This window comes from Cuculus canorus, chromosome 3 (assembly GCF_017976375.1).
Source record: "Cuculus canorus isolate bCucCan1 chromosome 3, bCucCan1.pri, whole genome shotgun sequence".
Lineage (NCBI taxonomy): Eukaryota > Metazoa > Chordata > Aves > Cuculiformes > Cuculidae > Cuculus > Cuculus canorus.
Genome location: NC_071403.1, coordinates 106,095,005 through 106,116,616, shown reverse-complemented (window position 1 = coordinate 106,116,616; position 21,612 = coordinate 106,095,005). Strand labels below are relative to the sequence as shown.

The 21,612-nt window shown below is 38.6% G+C and overlaps 1 protein-coding gene across 2 annotated transcripts; it reads right to left on the bottom strand.

Moving 5' to 3' along the window:
• Positions 1-166: 166 nt before the first annotated feature.
• On the bottom strand, positions 167-18,904 carry SLC30A6 (solute carrier family 30 member 6). 2 transcript variants are annotated; one of them, XM_054062372.1, is made up of 14 exons: positions 18,839-18,904; positions 15,467-15,553; positions 14,771-14,855; positions 13,786-13,828; positions 11,219-11,284; positions 10,719-10,799; positions 9,435-9,470; positions 8,535-8,629; positions 7,756-7,804; positions 5,706-5,825; positions 5,320-5,422; positions 4,976-5,023; positions 4,347-4,415; positions 167-2,916 (listed from the first exon to the last, which is right to left on the bottom strand). In XM_054062372.1, exons 1-14 carry the CDS (start codon positions 18,839-18,841, stop codon positions 2,419-2,421), a joined length of 1,383 nt encoding a protein of 460 aa, XP_053918347.1. In that variant the 5' UTR covers positions 18,842-18,904; the 3' UTR covers positions 167-2,418. The 2 variants fall into 2 exon arrangements, with proteins under 2 accessions (XP_053918347.1, XP_053918348.1); XM_054062373.1 differs by lacking the exon at positions 14,771-14,855 and having other exon boundaries at positions 171-2,916; positions 18,839-18,886.
• Between the last annotated feature and the right edge of the window lie 2,708 nt (positions 18,905-21,612).

Genomic DNA, 21,612 nt, shown 5'->3' with positions numbered 1-21,612 from the left:
TACCACTTTTTCCTTGTCATTTAAGGATGACACTGATTTTATTTTCCTTGTATAAAAGGAGACATTTTTCTCTGTGCTGATTTAACAAATATTCTCAATATATTCATAACAATAAAGCAGCTAAAAAGCTGTTCTAATTCCTAGAAGAAACTTTATCATCTGCACATATGATATATATTGTAAACAATCACTCCAAAAAATAATTTTGTAAAATGTTTATATTGCACTCAGAATTCTGGGATTCTCACTCCTCCTCCTCATTTGAAATCAATGATCAGCTTCATTTTTTAATAAAATGGAGCTTTAATTTTCTACTAAAAACAAGCAGGCATGCAATCAGTATAATACAATGTATTTAAAATGTCAGAAAAAGGGCAAGTGTTTGGTTATGAAACTGCAGTAAGGAACAATTCTCAAATAGGCCACACTAGAGCAGTATATTGTAAACATTCTGCTGGCTCTAAGGTGTTGCAGATGCTGCAGGGATGGCAGTCTAGTTCAGCACCCAAGAGGTACAGAGGATCTGTTCAAGGGTTCTGTACTTCAGTAAATTTCCAAGCAGCAATGGCACATGTCATAAACCACACATAAAGACAGAGTAATGAAACAAAGGTGATTACTGAGCTTATCCTGGCCTCAAAGAAACATATCCAATTGTTACAAGTTCACTGTATTCTTTAAGTACAAGTATTCCAGGTCATTCAATTTTCTAACACAGCAATTGAACCGTCACTCTTGCTGCAAATGAAGTACAGAACTAGATTCCCTGTTTGTAGCTTACATGGACTGTACATCAGTGGCAGTCTGGGCACTACCCTCAGCCTAAAACATCACACAGAACATCCCCTTGCTTTGTTTTCAAAGTGACGCCCTCTTTCATGCATTGAAGAAACACAGGTAGTAGAGGGGGGAAAAAAGACGAAAGCAATGTCCTTATGCAGAAAAAGAAATACTCAGCCAGTGTGAAGAGACCACAGATCTTGAAAATTCAAATGAAGGCTGTTTTTTCTCAACTCAGTTCTACTACAGAAAGATTCCTCTATTGAACCCATTATCTTCAGGTAACATTCATATCTTTGGAGTCCCTGAGATACTACAGCTCCATATAACCACCTTGGACAAATGGAAAGACTTACTTAGTACACAGACTAACAAGGTGGAAGCCAATATATAGCACCCTGAGTTGCAGTGAAACAGAAGGAACGCGCAACCCATTCCTCAACAGCCGAAAGATGCAGAAGAAAGTGCAGAGGAGGTATTGGCTGGGGATTTAAGAGAGACACACTCCACAGGAGAACAGAAAACAATCTGGTGTTTCTAAAAGGCCTTTCCTTCTTATCAGAGCAGAGGGAACAGGTCTCCGAGAAAGGCCCTGAAGAAATATGGCCTTCTAGTTGTACGGTAGAACGACAATGCAAAAGCAGAGACAAGTTCGGCAGTCTTGTTCCAAGTGTGCCCCAAAGGTTAAGCACTCTAGCAATGACTTTAAGAACTGTCAGTGATCACTGACCTGTACTCTGGATATAAACCAGGAATATAAAAAGATATTTTTTTCCCCTGAAACTACAGAAAAAATACAAAGAGGAAAAATACAAAGTCACAATTGAATCAGAGAATATTTTCCATAGTCAAAAATGAAATACTGGCTTTAGAAACAATACCGCCATCTGCTCTGTATCTTACATAGGGTTAATCATAAAAAATTGCTTGTAAAATCTTGGAATATTTTACTTCCCAATATATTGCTGATTAATTTTGCAGTTAAAAGAAATATCAGAGAAGAATATGGAATACTGACAACTAGAAACTGGTTGCTGAACCATCTCAGTTTCTATAAAAGCATCAATAAAAATGTAAAAATACGGTCTCACAAAATTAATTAGAATCTGAAATGCCAGATTGTCTTCACAATGGCCACAACATGGATACTGATGGATTTTTGCAACCAAAAAACTAATTGTGACTTTGCTAATAGATAGCTTAATACAGCAATCAAAATATCTCTAAAAACTGGGACTTGTATTTCTGCAATTTCCTACTCTCACGGTCACTCAGCATTCAGTAAGCAATTCTCATAAGAAAAAAAATGCTACCTGGTCACAATTTGACTCCATCACGGAGTTGTGCTCTATCTCAATACATTCTTGGGGAAAAAAACAGAAGTTAATAAAAAGTGGAATAGAAATAGATGCTCTATAAAAACTACCTGCAAAGTATCATACATCTGGAAAATACTTGTGGCATTACACAGGCTACTGCTGATGAAAAGCAAAAAATTGCAATTTAACCATTTCATGAATATGAACAATGCACTTGTTCCCAGCCATTTAGAATGATCTGACATTCCAAATGTTTATAAAAATTGGGTAATAAAAGAATTAAGTCAATACCCTTAAGTACAATAAATAATGCTGTTTATTATGGTCGGGGTTGCCCACGAGCATTTGTTCCATATCTGCTTGGGACATTTGTAAAACCAGTTCTGAATCCTTGAGTTGCTCCCATTCCTGGTATTCCAAATCCTTGATTGAGTACACTGCTGTAGGGTGCGGATCCATGATTAAAGCCCAGTCCATAGGGCCTTGTCTGAGTGTTTAAAAGGATGACTGGACTCACATTTTTGCCTGGTGTATTAAAAGAAAATTCTGGCGGCGGGCTGCTGGGCTTAGCTGGAGTGGATGTAACAGGGTTCAAATTATCCGCAGCTTTCAAGGATGGCATTGGAATAACATGATGATCCGAAATGTTTAGAATGTTGTTTGCAATAGGCACAGATGATAAGGTAGGTCTGATCCAGTCATCTTTGAAAATCTGAACAGTCAAAGTAGAGACCAATGTGTATAATCTGTTAGTGACATGGGCAAGTACCATTTGTTCATTTGCATCTCTCCGAATTCGAACGTGCACTGATCCAGCCTAGAAAGTGATAAAAATAAGTTGCCTGTTAACGGTTACTTCAATCCAGGTTCTCCACATGCATTCAAGAAGAGGTAAATTATCCCACAGAGATTATGAAAAGACCTTTTACAGTGGAGATTACTGACTACATTGAGAAACTTATTAAATAACTCCATAATTAGAATACATTTTGATCTTTCCCAAGGCGTTGATCTCTTATGAACACATCAAGATCATTATTCAGGAAAAGCAAACTACAAAATACAACATGTGATGACAGGAATAGAAAGGCAACAGCTGGGAAGAAAAGAAGACCAAAAGAAGACCAAAGTGCAGACAAGCTCCATATTCCAAATTTAGGGAAAAGTGTCATCACTGTGCTGCTGGAGCAGATAAGAGGAAAAGACATAGGGCAGGCGTGCTCAGTTTGGGACCACTAACAAGAACAGAGGCAATGTCCCTTGTGTTTCTCTGACCAGTTTCTCCTGGATGTGCATATAACTGTGGGCTGACCCTGCCTTCCTCTCACTAACATACTCTCATTTACCCTGAACTACCACTGCAGAAGAGAACAGGACACAAAACAGGACCCCTCACATGCTTTTTTCAGTTCATATTTAATAAAGAACATGGTTCACAGCTTGTGCTGCATAAGCCATTTCTACGTAAGATGGTGCAACTGAAAATAGCCAGGTCTCAGGAATTTTCTACTACAATCTGGAAGAAGCCAACAGGTAAATATGGATATAAGTTTTTGTAAGTATCTGTGATCAACAGTGGTGTGATACACTATTTTGGGTGGCAGAATAGTAAACTGAAAGCTATTTTCCCCATCATAAACTCAGAGTTGCTTCCCTTTTTTCAAAAAGGGTAGCATACTGGAAAAAATCAGAAGTAAAGAAAAATTCCAACAGACTTAATTTTCTGTTTGTCTCAACATACCTTCATCAACTTAGAAACAACAGAGTTCTGTGTGATCATTCTTTATCAGAAAAACACCCTACATTTCTTTCAGCTAACAGAATAACAGTACACAATCATAGCTGGGTTTTTTTCACCACTTTCCTAGAAATGCTGAAAATGTGATTCTGGTGGTAAGTGAAGGTTTATAGTTTTCTTTTTCTCCCCTCTGAGACAATTACAATAATATATAATTATAAAATATCTTTACTATTGTTCGGGGCTTTCTTCACTGCCAAAATACAAAACAAATCCTACAGTTACAAAATGCATGCTACAATCCCGAGCTGCAGTAATATTAACAAATAACAAAGCTTTAAAAATGTATGACAGAGAGGGGAAGAGAAGTCTTGCAATAAATCACAAAGATCGAGTACTGACTCCATCAATTTTTTTTACATTTAAGATTTCAAAAGAAATAAAAAATTTAAAGTAGTAACTGAGAAATCTTTTTTAAAGGCTAAGAGGACAATAAAGACATAACTTACCAAAGTGCCAAAACCTAACGTCCAGAAATGCTCATTTCGAACTTCTAAGACACCATCCAAAGTCGAAACCTAATTTTACACAAACATCCAGAAATATGAAAATAAATTAGAAATCATGTTTCAAATCCTTTTGCAAAGGTACTTTTATACATATCTGAATAATACAGCATTTTCAGTAGTAAAATAAAAGTTTCCATACTAAAGATTGGATAATGTCTGTTAACAATGCCACTAATGCTTATCTATCTACTGTAATTTTGCTACCCTCAAACATCCAAATCCATTAAAAAAGTGGATTTCAGTAACATGTTTCAAGTAACTCTTGCTGCCAAACTGTATTCCTTTTCGTCTCTCCACTCACATTTGTCAGCCTCTTCAATGGCAGCTCAAATTTAGTTCCAAAAAACAACAGCCTGCACTACTTTAACAGATTTGTTCACGATACCCGAATGACACTATTGATCTTGGATAGCAAGATCCATATTTTCTACATGCAGCTAAAAAAATAATACTAAAAGAATAATTATTTAGCAATCTTCTGGGACAATCCACAAAAAAATACTCCTATTCCTGAATGCTTATTTAATGTTATCTGTGCACACTGTGTCCTGTGTTGTACACTGACTTACCTCTCTAAGAAGTTTATCTAACTGGCCAATCACATGAGGCGGGGTTGTCTTTAAGAAAAAGAAGGAAAAAAAGGAAGAAAAAGTTTTATTAAAAATTAACTGTTTAAGTAAGAGAATCTTAAAGTCTGGTCTAAATATTCAAGAGACCAACAGCATTAAACAATAAATTCTTATAACTTCATGATGCATATTTCTACTGCCCTTAAAATTCTTCTAGCACATCACAAATTCCCCTTGGAACATTTTCTTTTAAAATGCTTAAAACAGATTTTACAGTTTTATTAAAAAAAGGACATTTAAAACACTGAAACAACAAAAAAGTTAGTTTTATGAAATTGCTTTACCTGAAGCAGTACTTTCCCACTGTAGACACTCATGGGATACATGGTACCAAACGTCATCAAAGCAATTGCTATAGCAGAGACCGTGTCTACAGCAAAATAATTGCTAGAAAGAAAGAACAATTTCAAAGAAAATCTGGTATTTATGTTTTTGAAGGGCATAAGGATTTTCTTTTTATTCTTTTTTATTCTCTTAAATTATATACATTTATAGAATATTACACATACTAATCTCATCTGAACTATACATCTTTGTAAAAAGGACGAATATAGTCATGGAGTTGCAATCCTATTCATACAAAATATGGCTTTTGATAAGATCATTCCTCTCATGTAAATATGCAGTTTCCCACAGAAAAAATTTACTTTTTTTAAACAAATGTACCTACTTGACTTCAATGAGCATGTATGTAATGCAAAGAGCTAGAGCTCCAGCAATATCAATCAAGACAAAAGGGTTCATTCGTGGCAGAAAGATGCTACTCAATCCAGGGATGATTCCACAAATGCTGTTACAAAAGAGAAAAAGCACTGTCAGGTAGCTGTTCATCACTACTTCAAAACGCAAGAGTTATATCCTCTATTTCAGCATTTGACTTCAAATACACCTTACAGTCACTGCAAATGATACCTCTGAGAACTGAAAAAGTCCTTCTAGTTCTGTTTAAAGTTCTCCAGCAGTCTAATGTCAGCAAAAAGTAATCAAGTTTAATATCCATGTCACATTCTCTCTCATATCTGAAACTAATACTTACATCTTGCATCCTAAACCTATCCTTCCATCTACAATACATTATACTACACTGATCTTTATACAGTTTTTCTATATGTTAAAATACACATCTTGTGTTACTTTCTGTTTCTTGGTAACACAGGTAGTTGTGTCAGCTGCACACAACCGAAGTACTTTACAGGTTCAGATATTGCTATTATGTCTTAGGGGTGGGTTGGATTTCTCTTCTCTCCAATTCATCCACCACCTCAACGTGCAAAAGTGTTCTAAAGCCAAAGCCAACTAATTCAGAGTCTGAAAGAAGGGAGACCAGCTAGCTGAATAAGAGGAGATGAAAAAAACCAAGAGGAAACACTGGGAAAAGTTATTTATTTATATCTGTTTTCTGCCAATGGGAGCGTGAAGAGAGAGGATTTCTGTGCTTCCCAGTAAATGTGAGTGCATGTCACATACTGGAAAATTTAAAAGAAAGACAGCACAAAATGTTTTGTTGCTCTGTTTAGAGCCAGCCTGTGTTTAGACATCACCTGCGGGTCTGTTCCTGAAAGAATTTTAATCAACATAATTATATACAGGTGCAGATATTTCATAATCAGCACTGCTTCACAGAGCACATCTAAAATGGCTCTATACATACTAACCAAATCTAATTTTTTTTTTTTTTTCCCAGATTGTTGGCATAATTGTCTACAGGTTATCTCAAACACCAGCAGAAATCCTACACTCTCAATCTGGGAGCCCTTCAAGTTATCCGTGTCCTTCCCTGTAACACTGTGTTAGCACACTGTTAAGGAAAAACTCTGCTAGTGTCTGTGACTGCTATCCATGTGGGTTTTTTTTCACATTGAAACTCCAATTACTGTTAGTCTTCCAAAGCTGTTTTGCAGAATTTGGGTCTGATGATATAATACCATACACCCATATAAAATCAATTCTTCTGTTTAACAAGGCCAAGTTCTCACTTTCCTCAACTGCATACAAAACCGACAACTTGCAGAAACTGATGGGCTTTGCAGGAAACTTAGCATGCCGTACAACATTGTTTAACATTCTTATTTTGATACTGACAGCATAAGTACTTTGAAGACCACCTGTGGCTCAAAATAAACATTTCTGACATCTGACAAAACTGTTTGCAAACAATGTTATCTTGAATTCAGATATCCAATACAAGCAAAAGAGTTAACAGACAAGATCAATAAGCAACACTGCATCAGCCCCTGGAAGACACAGGCTTCCCAGTTTCCTGCTGGACAGGTGAGAAGTTTCCACAGCTATGTTTCAGTGAGTAAACCGTTGCATGTATCACATTTGGGCTGCAACCATCCTAGTCATTTGCCCACCCCACAGGGTAAAAAACCACAAATTACTACAAAATACATTGCTTGGGTAACGATTGTTGAGAAATGCAGTTTGAGTCTGTACAAGACAAAGCCAGTTTACCTCACCTCACCCCAGGAGAATTACATGCAATGAACTGAACACACTCAAAGGACACATTATGCAGGAAGATGTATTTCTATCAGATTGATTAGATACCTAGGAGATATGAGAGACAATGTTTGCTCTAGAGTTCATATACTAGAACTACAATAGGTAAAGTTATTTTAAAAGCTCTAAGATGCAACATTTTAGGCCCCCATACCCATCAAACCAACACTGCCTTCTAGAAGCTAGCAATCTTGAAAAACATTATAAAGCTTTACCTTCTACTAAGATCTGCAACGTGCTCCTGAAGCCAACTTGTGCTGGCAGCTGCAAAAGAAATAAGGCAGTAATATTACTACGAGTAAAGGTACGCATTTTGAAATAATACTTAAAAAGTTTTAATTTAAGTGAAGAACACAATACAATGTGAATGAATAAATGTCTCTCAACAGATTGACTGTCACCTGAAAAAAAAACCACCAAAGTCGGACTTTTCCAGACAGTAAGTAAAATGCCCATCTTTCATAATAATCAGAACTGATTAAATGCAAATATAATTGCAGATTATAACCATCACAATTATCTTTTATGTAGTATGATGTATAATACATAACTACAAACAATTTACACTTAGTGGGAATGATTGCAAGTCTTCCTCTCAGTGAAAATGTCTCAGGTAAAAGAACTATTAAGAAGAACAATTACATTTATTTATTTTTTAATCCATTAATATATCCATAAAATGTCTTCAAAGTTCTGATATCTGTCAGATGACCTTCACTCTTTGAATACAAAAGACTGAAAGTAAAGGGTTCTTCAGCATTAAGATGATATGCAGTTTATCGTATTAATGACTACATACTACTCAGAGAGCCCTATAAGCAAACTAGAGTTGAAATTCGGACAGCAATTCTAAACTGCATGAAGTTATACTAATGGAGGTAATAGTAGCATATATCCACTAGTTCAGAAACTTAGCAGACAAGTTATACCTCCATAAAAATACCAACATTAAAATCTTTTCCCAATTCTTATTACAGGTTAATTTATCACATACCTTCAGAGACATAAGCAAAAGGCTTATTCCTAATGGAAAGCATTGTAAATAAGTTGAAAAAGAGAGCCACGAAAGTACCAACCAGCAGTCGCCCACTGGGGAGGGAAAAAAAGAAAAAGTATCTTAATTTCACATCATCACAAAACATGAAATCTAGCTGTAATTACCAGCAACAAAATCAAAATACTTTGCTTGGTATCTTTCACTGAGACTGAAAACGGGTAAGGTAAGCTAAGTTAATGCTTAATAAGTGGCGATGTATTATAATCTTAAGAGTTATATTAGATCACTGAACTTTGTACTTCAGCGTTATCACATTTGGCTTAACATGTTGAGTAACAGTTCTTAACTTTTTGCACATGTGCACACATATATGTTTGTCCTTTGAAGATATAAATACATCAGCTCAGCAGCAGAGCTAGAAACCTTACTCTCCTAGAGAGTTATGCCCCTACCCTTCCCTGGAATCACAACTTCACCATACATACATCCCACATCTCAATCTTTTGCCCCAAAACACCTTCTTTGCTCTTCCCCATATTTTTACAGTCTTCACCATCTTTGCAAACACCTCCAGTTCCCTAACGGTGACAGCATTCTTCCTCCCACCTACGAGGCCTCCTAAAAGGCTTCCATAAGAAATGAGAGTAACTAAACTAGCAAAAGCAGCAATATATAATTAAAACATTATTTAAAAGAGCATGTGCATTACATTTCAGTTGTGCCTTGAAAAAACTGTTTGCAATACAACTTGGACATAATTTGAAACAAATGCCAAGGCACCAAAACCAGTTTGGTGTTCAATGTACTCGCGTAACTAATACACGCTAAATTAAGAATTAGAAACACAAAGGGAGATTGAAAATACTTATAATTTTACATGTCAAAATAATTTCTTACGTGTGTATCTCAGGTTGTTCCAGAAATCGCTCTGCGCTACAAAATAAATGAAAATTTGAGTTATATTCATACAATAAAATCTTGATATGTGAAGCATGATTCTTGAGTCTTGAAGAACTACCTGCCATCCATAAACAAAAACTGACAGGTGCAGCACTGCAAAAGACGATAATTGCTTAAATAAGCACAGCAGTTTTTATAATTGATGAAAGCATTTAACACTGAAAAGCAGCAAGGTATAATTTAGATTTTCCAGCTATTTCCAACTGTGCCACATAGGTGCTTGCTACCATGAATGCTGCCTACAAAATAAAAGGATGCTTGTAAATAACGTGCCAAAAAATACCACTACTGCCACCACCGGTATTGCTAACCACAACAAACTAAGCCTGAAATCCCTGACTTGGAGCCTCTCAATAAGCAAGGCCAAATAAAGTAGATATTAAATACTGTGGTGGAGATAGAAATCTCTTTTTTTAACCCACCAGTAAAATATGAAATGAGCTTCAGCTGTAAAAGAAAAACTTACACATTTTTGGAATTTCCTCAAACCAATGTACAAAAACTTGGAGGCTTTGACAGTGTGTCGCTGTCAGAATTCATTCCATTGTATTGTCAGTACAACAGATCAATCTATAGTACAAAACTGCTAAGTTCTTAACACAGCTGTTTATAAAGAAAATAGAGCCCTTGAATAGCAAAATGGAAGGTATACTGCCCCAGTTTTAAAATCCAGATGTTAACAAAAGCCTCTGCATTTTTAAAGACTAAAATAATTTTTTGGGCTAACCTCCTGAAAAACAAATACTTCCATGCACAGATATTATGTCAAATTAATAATTGAGCAAATTTTGAAGGACCCAAGAAAATGATTTTTTGAAACACTGAGATCCTTAATAAATTATCAAGTTGCTTTACTTCATGAAGAAACTGAAGTAAAAAAAAAAAGATTTATTTATTAATTAACTTAAAAAGTCAAGATGCGCAGGGAAATTCATTAAATTAAATACCTAACTTTTTGGAAAATATGATACTTAAGAACACTGAGTCTTTTCCATGAAAGCTGTTTAATTAAACTTACCCATTCCTATTATTTCATCTAAAGCCTACATGCAGTGCAGTCAATATAAGTGAGCAGTAAGGTTTAGAGTAGGTAAAAAAAATCTGAATTTTTTTCTACACTATCTCTCCACAGACAGCATTTGTAGGAAGCATACATTTTTCCTCAATCTGGAGTATCTTCGTATGTAACAAAAAATTAAAGAAAATGATACATAATCCTACCTTTCTTTCAGTATAAAAAGAGCACCAAGCTGTGCCAGAACTGTAGATGCAAATACGGCTAGAACTTCAAACCTTTCAAACCTGAAATTTGAGAATTAAGTTTAGAAACACTGAACATTGAACAATGCATCAAATGCTTTCTGCTCTGATCAGGAACCAGCAGGACAGACCTACTATTTCAAATTCTTTCAAGAGCAGATAGATGGGAAGAAACTGTAAGTTTTATGGAACAGGCATAACTTTCGATTTCATTTAAGTCAATGCTCTATTTATCACAAACAGCTTAAATGTGAGCATTTCTTAGTTATTCTTCCTGTCCCTCCCATTTCCTCTCCTTCCCTATTCTGTAATGCTTTTCACGGCATCATTCTTGGGTCTCCTTCTTTTTAGGCTCTTTTACATCCAGACTGTTAGTCATGGCTGGTAGGGAATATAGGCAGTGATAGTCAGCAATGTATCAAATGTATTATCAAACACCAGATCTTGTTATTAGTACTCACCCAAAAGAATAGACTGAGCTGGGTTTCTTCATCATTACCCAGTAGCTTATTAGACATGTTACCAAACTAAAAAAAAGGGGAGAATTAGACTATGATAAATAACTGCAACCTTTACCAACTGAAAAATCTACAAATACACACCTCAGCCATTAGAACTAAACAAATTAATATAACCACATCTTACTGTGAACTCAATCCCTCCATCACTGTCACAATGAAGGTTCCAGTGAACCCAGAAAAGGCTGGGAATAAAACTGACACTGCACAATGACGTCTCAGCTGCTCCCATGAAAAGGGCAGTAAAGAACCTTAGCAGAATGGTAGTCAGTCTAATTCCTCACACCAGGAGATGGACAAATGCTGTTCTCATTCCACACTGTGCATACAAAGGCTACCACTGACCTTCTTCGATGTAGATCATCGCTCAGCCTACATCAAGTTTACCATAATCCCAAACGCAATGCATTTTACACTGTGGCTCTGACACAAAACTGCACCGCCAGTGTTTAATCTGGATGTACCCCATGAATTTTTCTTGAGGGGACGTGGAGCACCAGGTACCCCAGAATCTGACTAATAGACAAAGGTGGTTTGAGAAAATCCTTTTAACAGTGCTCAGAATCACACATAATGATGTCACACACAGTAATGAAAATACAAAGCAAAAGCCTATGGAAATACCAAACTACATACCCTGCAAATGCTTTTTGTACATATGCCTTATGAAATTGCTTAGAAATACTGTAACCTGAAAAAGGCCATTTAAATGAGAAGAAACGTGATTAAGTAAAACAACGGAACTGTCACATCTGTATCACTTCGTATCCCAATCATAAAGTGATGGAAACTCTCCATTAAACTCTTCTTCTAGCGATATACCGCTCTAGAGCAAGTCTCAGGCCATGACAGGTATCGCCTTTCTTTTCCACAATGTAATCTGTCTATATATATGGTCAAAACAGATTTATCTTTTTTGGCTGCATTCATCTATACAAGCTCTAATTTAACCAGCCACTCCCTGACAGCCACAGGTCTCTCTTGCTATTTTCTTTTCAAGCTTTTATTTCATACTGGCCATCTGAAATTCCAATTATTTTATCCCCATGGTGCTAGCCTGAATTTTTCTAGTATGAATCTCACTTCCTTTGTCTATTTTTCCTCTATTGACCCCTTTGGACAATTTTTTTTATTTGAACCCACATGGATTCAGTGGCATCTGTGCCTTTGTGCAGCCCTTCCTTAATTAATGACTATGCTAAATCAGACTGGATCAAGAACTCATCCCTATAGCTGATGAATAATTGCATCCTCACAACCTGATCCACAGCTGTGTAGTGTAAAAGCAAAAACAGGAAACGATGCTGCTCATATACAAAATAGTAAATTTATGTACTCTGTAAGGCTATTATAAAACACCAGGAAGATGACAAAAATGAAAAAAAAACCAGAAATTGATTTCTGCAGCAGAAAATCAGCAAATCAAAAATGAATTACAGCTTACAGCAAATGAAAAACTCTTGAAAGCAACTGCTGTGAGTTAGAATAATCTTCTAGTCCATCCCCCAATTACCCTAATATTTGAGTGTCAGGGCTATTCCAGCTTCTCTTAAAACTAAAATACGAAATATAACATCAAAATTTTCCCCAAAGTCAAAAAGGTATTTTGAGTCAAGAAGACAAAACTCAGCAGATAGAAAATCCTAAGAGAAATAAGAGATTCTTTTAAGTTATACCACAATTCTAACGCAGTCACAGATCAAGTAAAGTATTTTTGTGCCTATATTAACCATTCATTTTCCTTACTGCAAGTATGTTGCAATTATTTAGAAATGTCCTACTATTAGTCAGATAAGGTATAGTATGCAGTCAGCAAAACTGACTGCAGCTGGTTGATCCATACTTCTTATAAGCTAGTGAGCGAGCAAGGGAAGATAATGTAGGTTAATAACTAAAAAACACATGCATTTTATGCATTTATTTCCCAACTTCTGCTATCAATCTGCATTTCAGATATGAACTGTCCGTATTATCAATATTATCAAGAGTGTTCAGAACTTTCATAGTTAAAGTAGTTTTAAAATCATTTTGTCAAGGAAACAAGACAAGTACTAAAAATATCTAATGATGTTATAGGAAGAATGCATGACATCTTGGATCTTGGAATATTTTGCAATGGCAATAGGATTACTTATTCCTCCTTTCCTGACGCTAAAACTGAGAGACACTTCAGAACCAATGACCATGGCGTTAGGGGAATGTTGCGAGTGAACCACCAGTTAACAGTTTGATGTTAGATTGTGGTTTACGTTGTTATGCATCTGCACAGAGAAACCCATGACTGAACTGGTTTGTTACGAGTCATTCTCAATACACCTATGGTGTTTCTCATCATTTGTTTATCGTGATGTACAGTTTTATACTCATTTAAGCTATATTTAAAACAGTTAGTGTTTCTATACTGACAATTCCAAATAACATGTGTTTGTTATCTGTAAATAATTTTACATATACAAAAATATAGAAAGACAGGCACAAATGAACACTAAGACTAAATGGGAAAAACTCACCTGAAAAGGTCAAAGATTGTCAAATACGTGTAAGCAGTTAAAGCTGTAAAAGAAGCAAATATTAAAACTTAACATAATTTTTCAAAGTAGAAAACACTTTTATTCTATTAAGTCCTGCAGCTCTTCATCTTCTATCTACATAAATTGTCCGTGCTGATAGAGCAAGTCTCTGTCTTTTGTATATGTATATAATATGAATGTTCTAAACACACCGATATATTTAACTTCATAAATAAGTTGATTACAGCAATTCGAATTCTAATAAAGCACGTAATAATGCCCAGATACAAAAAGTATTACATTAGTGACTAAGTTGTGATTAAGAATTTAGATACAGAAAACTCAGATGTTCTAGTACACCATCCGCCAAAGCAAACGATCTCTCATGTGCATTACTGCAGTGAAAAGTAGATTCAACAGATTTTTTTACTAGTTTTGCTTCTCCAAACCATCTTGAAACTGAAAAAAAAACTGTCACAAATCAAAAATGTAAAGTGCTCTACTTTCAGTACAGATGATGGGAGGCATCTTGGATCCCCTATACAAAAGTAGAAGATATATAAAATATTGGAAAGGAGCATTCCTAGAATCAGAGAAGCCTTCTGCCACACCACAAACACTACTACTCAACGGCAAGTAAGGATCTCTTACGTGTCACTGGTATCATTTACATAAAGAACTGTTTTGAGGACTGGCTTAGAACTCAGCATTTTTCAGTCTTAAAGATAAAAAGAGTACTACAGGAAGAAAATGACCAGCAGGTCTGGAAAACCTTGCAAACTTTGAAGGACTTTAACCTGTGCACATTTGCCTGGTGAAATGCCTCTAAACTGACTGTGGCAAATCAAAAGGGAGCACTTTCCAAGCCCAGCTGTACAGCCACCTAACTCCATTGCTGAACTTTGCCTTTTCAGTATGTGGGAAATTCTCAAGCTAAGAAACACATGGTAGTTGGTTGAAGTTTCAGTACAAGAGAGCAACCTACCTATGCTGTTTGTAGAGCTGCACCACATTAGCAGGAAGCCAATACATATTAAATTTATAGCACCAAACAGCAAGATCTTCCAAGACTGTTGATGAGAATAAATATGTATTTTACATCTTCCAAAATTTACAAGACAAAAATGTATCTATCTGGTTTTAAAAAGCAATGTTGCAGTACTTTGCCATGCAAGCAGAACTGGCTTCTCCTCCCTCCCAAAAATTTACAACTCATTTCAGAACAAGCTCATATTGTACTTTTAACACTACAGGTTGTCTCAAAATTAGTTTATAAACAGCGCTTATACACCAAGCTTAAAATATTTTTTTTGGACTAAAAAATTCACCCCTGAATAACATTTGTGGGTAATTACAGCATGCATGATCTGAATTTTGAAGACAGACTATTTTATATTAGAAGGTTCCTTTCTTTGTGCTGGAACTTAGGTCCCAGAAACATCCGTGCATATTCAGTTTATAGCTCTACTGAACACATTACATGCAAGTACGATTCTGGAGAACACCAACTGACAGGGACAACGCACAGGAAAGAATCCTGCTTTACAGCTGGATTATTGTTTAAGCACAGCTGAAAAATTTCAAAGAAATATTCTCAAAGTATACTCAAGTTAATAATGTATTCATTTATCACACCTAATGCCTTCATTAATTTTATTAATTTTTTTAAATAAATACTTACCCTCCTATCTGCTGCAACCAGCCTAAATTCATGTGTTAACTTTCCAACCAACGATCTCTGTGATTTGCGGAACAGATGTATTGTCCCCTTGGAAAAAAGTTAAAAGTTTAAATAAAAGATTTTGCTTCAACCATAGTTTTAATTAGCAAAATAAACCCCCCCTCATTTATGAACTATTTTCGTAACTGTATCAAAGAATCAGAATGAATTTTTTATTAACTGGAGATAGCCCATAAACATTAAATTCAGCAATATTTTTACACAAATTTTACATGGTTATTACATTAGAAAATTATTGACTTAGAATTAAGCTTCGTTTAGATATAATCCAAAATTCAAGTTTACTGTAAAACACACCAAAATACCATTTAAAGAGCATTTTTTTACTTTTCTTTAAACAGTACTATTACAGATGTTCTGAAAACACCAATATTTTTCTTCATCAAAGCATATTGTCCACCTAAAGCCAACCGATTTATTAAACAGGAATTTAAACAGTTTTAAAATATATATTATTTAAATCAAACAGGAAATTAAACAGTTTATGTGTGTATATATAGATACAAATGAGAATCCAGCATCGAACTAAAACAAATGCTGGTATAATCTCCAACGTGGCAGACACAAGGCCAGTAACTTGATGAGACGCACAATCTCAGTCGCAGCTTAATCTAAATGTGCACAGTAGATGCTGTCACTGTAGGTGCTCCCTCTCCTTTCCTGGGGAGGAGGGGATGCATGTGCACGCAGGAGGTGGGAGTGAGGGGCTGCTGCGTGGTTCTCCTGGAAGCGTGACAAGGAACAGACTACTGGAAAAATTCATCAACCATGCCACTTGCTGCTCTTCCTCAGAGGGTCCAGGCTTCCTAGTTAGCCATCTTCTACTCTCCCAACAACGACATAAGCTTTCCATACAAAAAGCCCTTCTGATCTGCAATAGAAATTCTTTGGGGCTGGATGAAACAAGGACATGGATCTGTTAGAACGAGTCCAAAGGAGGGCCTCGAAGATGGTCAGAGGGTTGAAGCACCTCTGCTATAAGAACAGGCTGAGAGAGCTGGGTTTGTTTAGTGTAGAATACAGAAACTCTGGGAAGACCTTATAGCGGCCTTCCAGTACTTCAAGGGGGCCTGCAGGAAAGCTGGGGAGGGGCCCCTTACCTTTATCTTTATCAGAGACAGGTAGAGAGGTAATGGGTTTAAGCTGAAAGAGGGGAGACTTAGATTAGATACCAAGAAGAAAATTTTTTTTCTGTGAGGGTGGTGAGGCACTGGCACAGGTTGCCCAGAGAAGTCAAGGCCAGGTTGGGTGCGACTTTGAGCAGCCTGATGTAGTGGAAAGCGTCCCTGCCCATGGGAAGGGGGTTGGAACTGGATGATCTTTAAGGTCCCTTCCAACCCAAACCATTCTACTACATTGCTAACTGCCAGCAGAATGCAAAAAGACATACTAACAGGCTGTCACCCGTCTGTGCACTCACAGACACAGTGTACCGGTGTATTTCATAGTATCTGCAGAAATACATGTATGTCTTGGTGTCATCAATTTAAACAGCAGTGTTATAGATCACAAGTGCTCACCTGAGGCAAAAGCCTCGCACTTACTATCTTCTTTACTAGCAAATCATTCCACAATGGTATTTTTTTTTTCTCAGTAAAGACATATGGCATGAAAGAACACTTTGGAAAGCCTTCCTAACAGGCAGTGGACAACCTGCTGATGAAAGCTACTCTACCACCTTAGTGGCCACTGCTTTCCTGTGCTGCCAGCACAATGTCCATTGCCTGACTGTACTGTGCCACACCTCCCCGCTCATCATGGAAATGATGCCATACATTAAAGCCATGTACCACAGAGGGGAACTCCATGCAAACCCACACTGGCCATTGCTGACCCTTAGAAATGACCTCTATTTCAGCAGATATTGCACTCTAGCAGTAAAGTTTCCTTAGCTCCTAAACTTCTGGCAACACAATGGAGCTGTGCCGAGCAGGAGGGCTGCCACCCTGTGCCCTGCTACAAGTCCCCATGTGGCACCAGAACAGCCATACAAGGAGCATTTCTGTGAGTGTGAGCATCTGCTCCAGCAGTGCCAACAGGCAATGGCTCCTGTTAGGATACTGATGTAAATTCACTTGTGCTCAGCATGAAAAGGGAAAGTTCAGATGCCCTGCTGAACAGGTGATCATTCCCAAAGGAAGGAATTCTCTTCTTTGGGAAGTGAGCCATACCTCCCAGGAGCCGCATTCCCGTGCTTTCACTGACACATGGAAGCAGGGGGAAAGCAACTCGTTTATCCCATGGAACTGCGCTCTCTGACTCAGTGCTGAATGCAAAACCTGAGCCTGGGATTCACATTGCAAGGCCAGACAAGATCGCTTCTTCCCAATGATACAAGAAGTAGTTACCGTTAAGGCAAGTGGAATATTTTTTATTTAAGCTAAACTAGTATTAAGTTTCATCTAAGTAACTGTATTTTTTTCAAAGTCAGAATGTCCTTCTGATAGTGTGTCTTCTTTCAGACAGTGTTTTTCCACGCACTGGTCATTCTTTGGAGACGACAACATTTTGTGTGCAGTACAGTCTGTGCTGAACAGACGTCTCTTCTGTAATCACCTGTTTGCAGCCCTTCCCCATCTCAAATGCAAGGTCAGGCTCCAGATTAACAAGAAATGTGATTGTTGTGAAGGTCATAATGACATTAAAATTACTCCTTGGAAAGTAACAGAATATGCATAAGATTTCTGGGAAAGTTTATACACATGTGTAAAGGGGAAATACCTTCTGTCCCAGCTGTTGTCTGGCTGCACACAATTGCTGCCCAACCCTGACAAAGGACGCTCGCTTTCTAAAATTCCAAAAGGAGTCTCCAAGAGTTTATTTGACGGCATTTTCAGTGTCACTTTCAGAGGGATATTCTGTCTGACTTTGAAAAAACACAATTATTTAGATGCAATTTAACTTTACCTTAGCTGAAAGATATTCCACTCTTTGTAACAGCAACGACTTCTTGTACCAACGGGATACGCATAAGATTTCTGGGAATATTGATGCCTGTGCATGCAAGCGGGAAACAGGCTCTGTCCCAGCTGCCGCCTGGCCGCACAGGACGGAGGGGATCGCGTCTCGTCTCGCGCAGCCCCGACACGGGCCGCTCGCCGTCTCCGACCCCCACGCGGGTCTCAGGGAGTTCGCTCAGCACCGCGGGGGGGGCGCAGCCACGTCACGGCGGGCGCCGCTGCCGGCCCTGGGAGCCGCCCCGCCCCGCCCCGCCCCGCCGGGATGGGATGGGCGACCCCCCTCCCGGCTCCCTCTCTGCCGCCCGCGACCCCGCCGCCGCCGCCGCCCCCCCCCGGGCTCCGGGACACTCACCATGTTCCTCCCCGCGCCGGAAGAGACGGCGCCATGCGAAGGCGGAAGGGGCGGGGGAGGCTGCAGTCGCCGCAGCAACGGGCGCGCGGGGCGGGGCGGAAGTGGGGAGGAAATGGCTTTTGATTGGAAGGCGGGAGGCTTAGACGGGACGTTAGGAAGGAATTCTTCACGGTGAGGGTGTTGAGGCACTGGCACAGAGTGCCCAGGGAAGCTGTGGTGCCCCATCCCTGGAGGTGTTCAAGGCCAGGTTGGATGGGGCCTTGGGCAGCCTGGTCTGGTGGGAGGTGTCCCTGCCCATGGCAGGGGGGTTGGAACTGGGTGATCGTTAAGGTCCCTTCCAACCCAAACCATTCCATGATTCTTTGGGAAGCGAGCCGTACCTCCTAGGAGCAGCTGTCCCTCACTTTCACTGACACAACACAACCCATTTTTACCCCACGGCATCACCACTCCCTGGCTCTGAAATGGTGATTTGTAAATGGTGAGATGGAATGTCAGCTGGAATGTGTGAAAAAACAAGGTTAATGACTAAGACAATGATATCGTCTTGTCACCCAGAGTCGTTGAGGTGGACCACACAGGTATGGCTACACCTGAGCCACTCCAGGTGGGACTGATCTCATCCACCCTGGATATGCAATGAGGTTCCAGGAATAAAGTGCACTTGTCACTTCAGGGAAAAATATGAATATGAAAACATCTCTGTGTAATATAAAGTTCTCTGAAATCACTGTTGGGTACAAGCGGTCTGAGGATGAATCCCAAGTCTTCTCCAGCACTGTATAAAGTGTACTTGCCTTAATGGTTGAATTAAGCCGTTAACCCTGTTTCTTTGTTTCAATGGGATGCTGAATGCAACCCCTGGGGCTGGGACTCACACCATGAGGCTGAACTCAACCGCTTCTTCCCACCATGGCCCGTGGCCGGCACAAGTGAACTGACACCCCTATCAGTAATAAGAACCATCATCTGTTGGGGAACACCACCTTGTCCTTTCCCTGCAGCCAGTGTGTGGGAGAGGTGGCAGCGGGGGACCTGCTGTCCTCCGTTTCCTCAGCCCCTTCGTGGTGACCAGCTGTGTGACAGCCCACTGCGTTTCTGTCTGCCTGTGATCTGTGAGAGCCCAAACAAAGGTCTCCCGGTGTGGTGGGCGTGATACTCTTAAGTTGCAAGAATGGGTTTATTTCCCCACTTCCTAAAATAGCAGTGGCATCCCTGCAGACAGCCTGTCCACTGTGGGTTCTCCAGTAGTGGCAGTGAGTGCATGGCTGTCCAAGGGGGATATTTTTTTTCCAGGAATATGCAAAACTTGGAAAGCAGAGCAGTTCTGGGAACCGCAGGAACTCTTGCTGAAAATCATAGAATGGTGTGGGTTGGTAGGGACCTTAAAGTTCATCAAGTAACAAGCCCCACCCCAGAGAAAGGAACACATTCCACTTGATTAGGTTGCTCTAAGCCCCATCCAACCTGGCCTTGAATACCTCCAGGGATGGGGCATCCACAAATTCTCTGGGCAACCTGTGCCAGTGCCTCACCACCCTCACAGGAAAAAAAAATTCTTCCTGATATCTAATCTAAATCTTTCCTCTTTTGGCTTAAAACTGTTCTCCTCTCATCCTATTCCAGGTAAGAGGCCCCTCCCCAGCTTTCCTGGAGGACCCCTTTAAGTACTGAGTACAGTTACTGCTATGCGTGATAAAGTTCTGAGAGCTGGTCCTGTCACTCTGGATGTGATAAAACATTGGAAGCATTGCAATTTAATCATTCTGACCCCATCCCAAACATATGAACCAGAGAGCAAACTGTGTGGAAATCAAAACCAAAGGGCTACATTAAAGTCCTGTGACCACTGTTACCGAGGTTCTGGACCATGAGGGCTGCAAGGTGACAATGATGATCTTGTGTAATCAGAGCAGCAGGCCACTAAACTGTGCCCAATAATTTCTATCAGAAGGAAAAAAATATAAATAATAATAAATAATATAAATAATAAAATATAAAATAAAATAAAATAATAAAAAATAATATAAAAACCCCAAAGTTTTCTTGAAAGTTAGCACAGCTCTGCTAAGGAAAACTGTGTTACAAAACACCAGTGTGGGACAGAGAGATTTAGTAACAAGACAGCTTATTTATTATTGCCTTTGGGAAATAAGTGACAAGAGGTAGGAATAAGAACTGAAGTTAGATATTTTATCAAGACAGATTATTGTGCCTCGGAAGATACTTGAAACAACCTTCTATAACACTGTCCTGTCTTTGGTCTTTTAATAGTCTACTCAGTTGTCCAGTGGCCACAGTTGAAGTGGTTTAAAATGTTATTTGCATCTAATCTGTTCCGTGAAACACACCAAAAGGCTTATGTGACTGTGGCTGGGAGCAACTGGACAGGTAGTGGTATTTAATTTAACTCAAACCTTCTCACTCTAAGCTGCTGACTGTAATGAAGAATATTTTCCAGTGTACAGAAGTTCTGGGAACAATTTAAAAACAAACAAAAAAAACAAACAAAAAAAAAAAGAGAAAAATCCATTTGCAGTCTGTAAAATGTGCATGACAGGTAAGAGAATTCCAACTGCAATGTTGTGGTATGTAAACTCTCCACAGGATGTGCTCCACAAAGTTGTTTGGCTACTTCATTATTGACACATTATCAGTCTTACTGATTACTTCAGGTCTTGGCATATTTCTTCCCAGAACACAAAAATAGTTTTAAAAAATTGCACTTCTAGAATTCACAGAATTCCTATCTGTTCCAGAGCCACATGCACTCT

What these genes read in the sequence shown, in the direction of transcription:
- SLC30A6 (XM_054062372.1), bottom strand. An exon ending in CTTTTTATACTGAAAGAAAG is followed by an intron (nt 9,471 to 10,718) that starts GTAGGATTATGT and finishes TTTATTTTGTAG; the next exon opens with CGCAGAGCGATTTCTGGAAC. An exon ending in TACATGCTCATTGAAGTCAA is followed by an intron (nt 5,423 to 5,705) that starts GTAGGTACATTT and finishes CTTTCTTTCTAG; the next exon opens with CAATTATTTTGCTGTAGACA.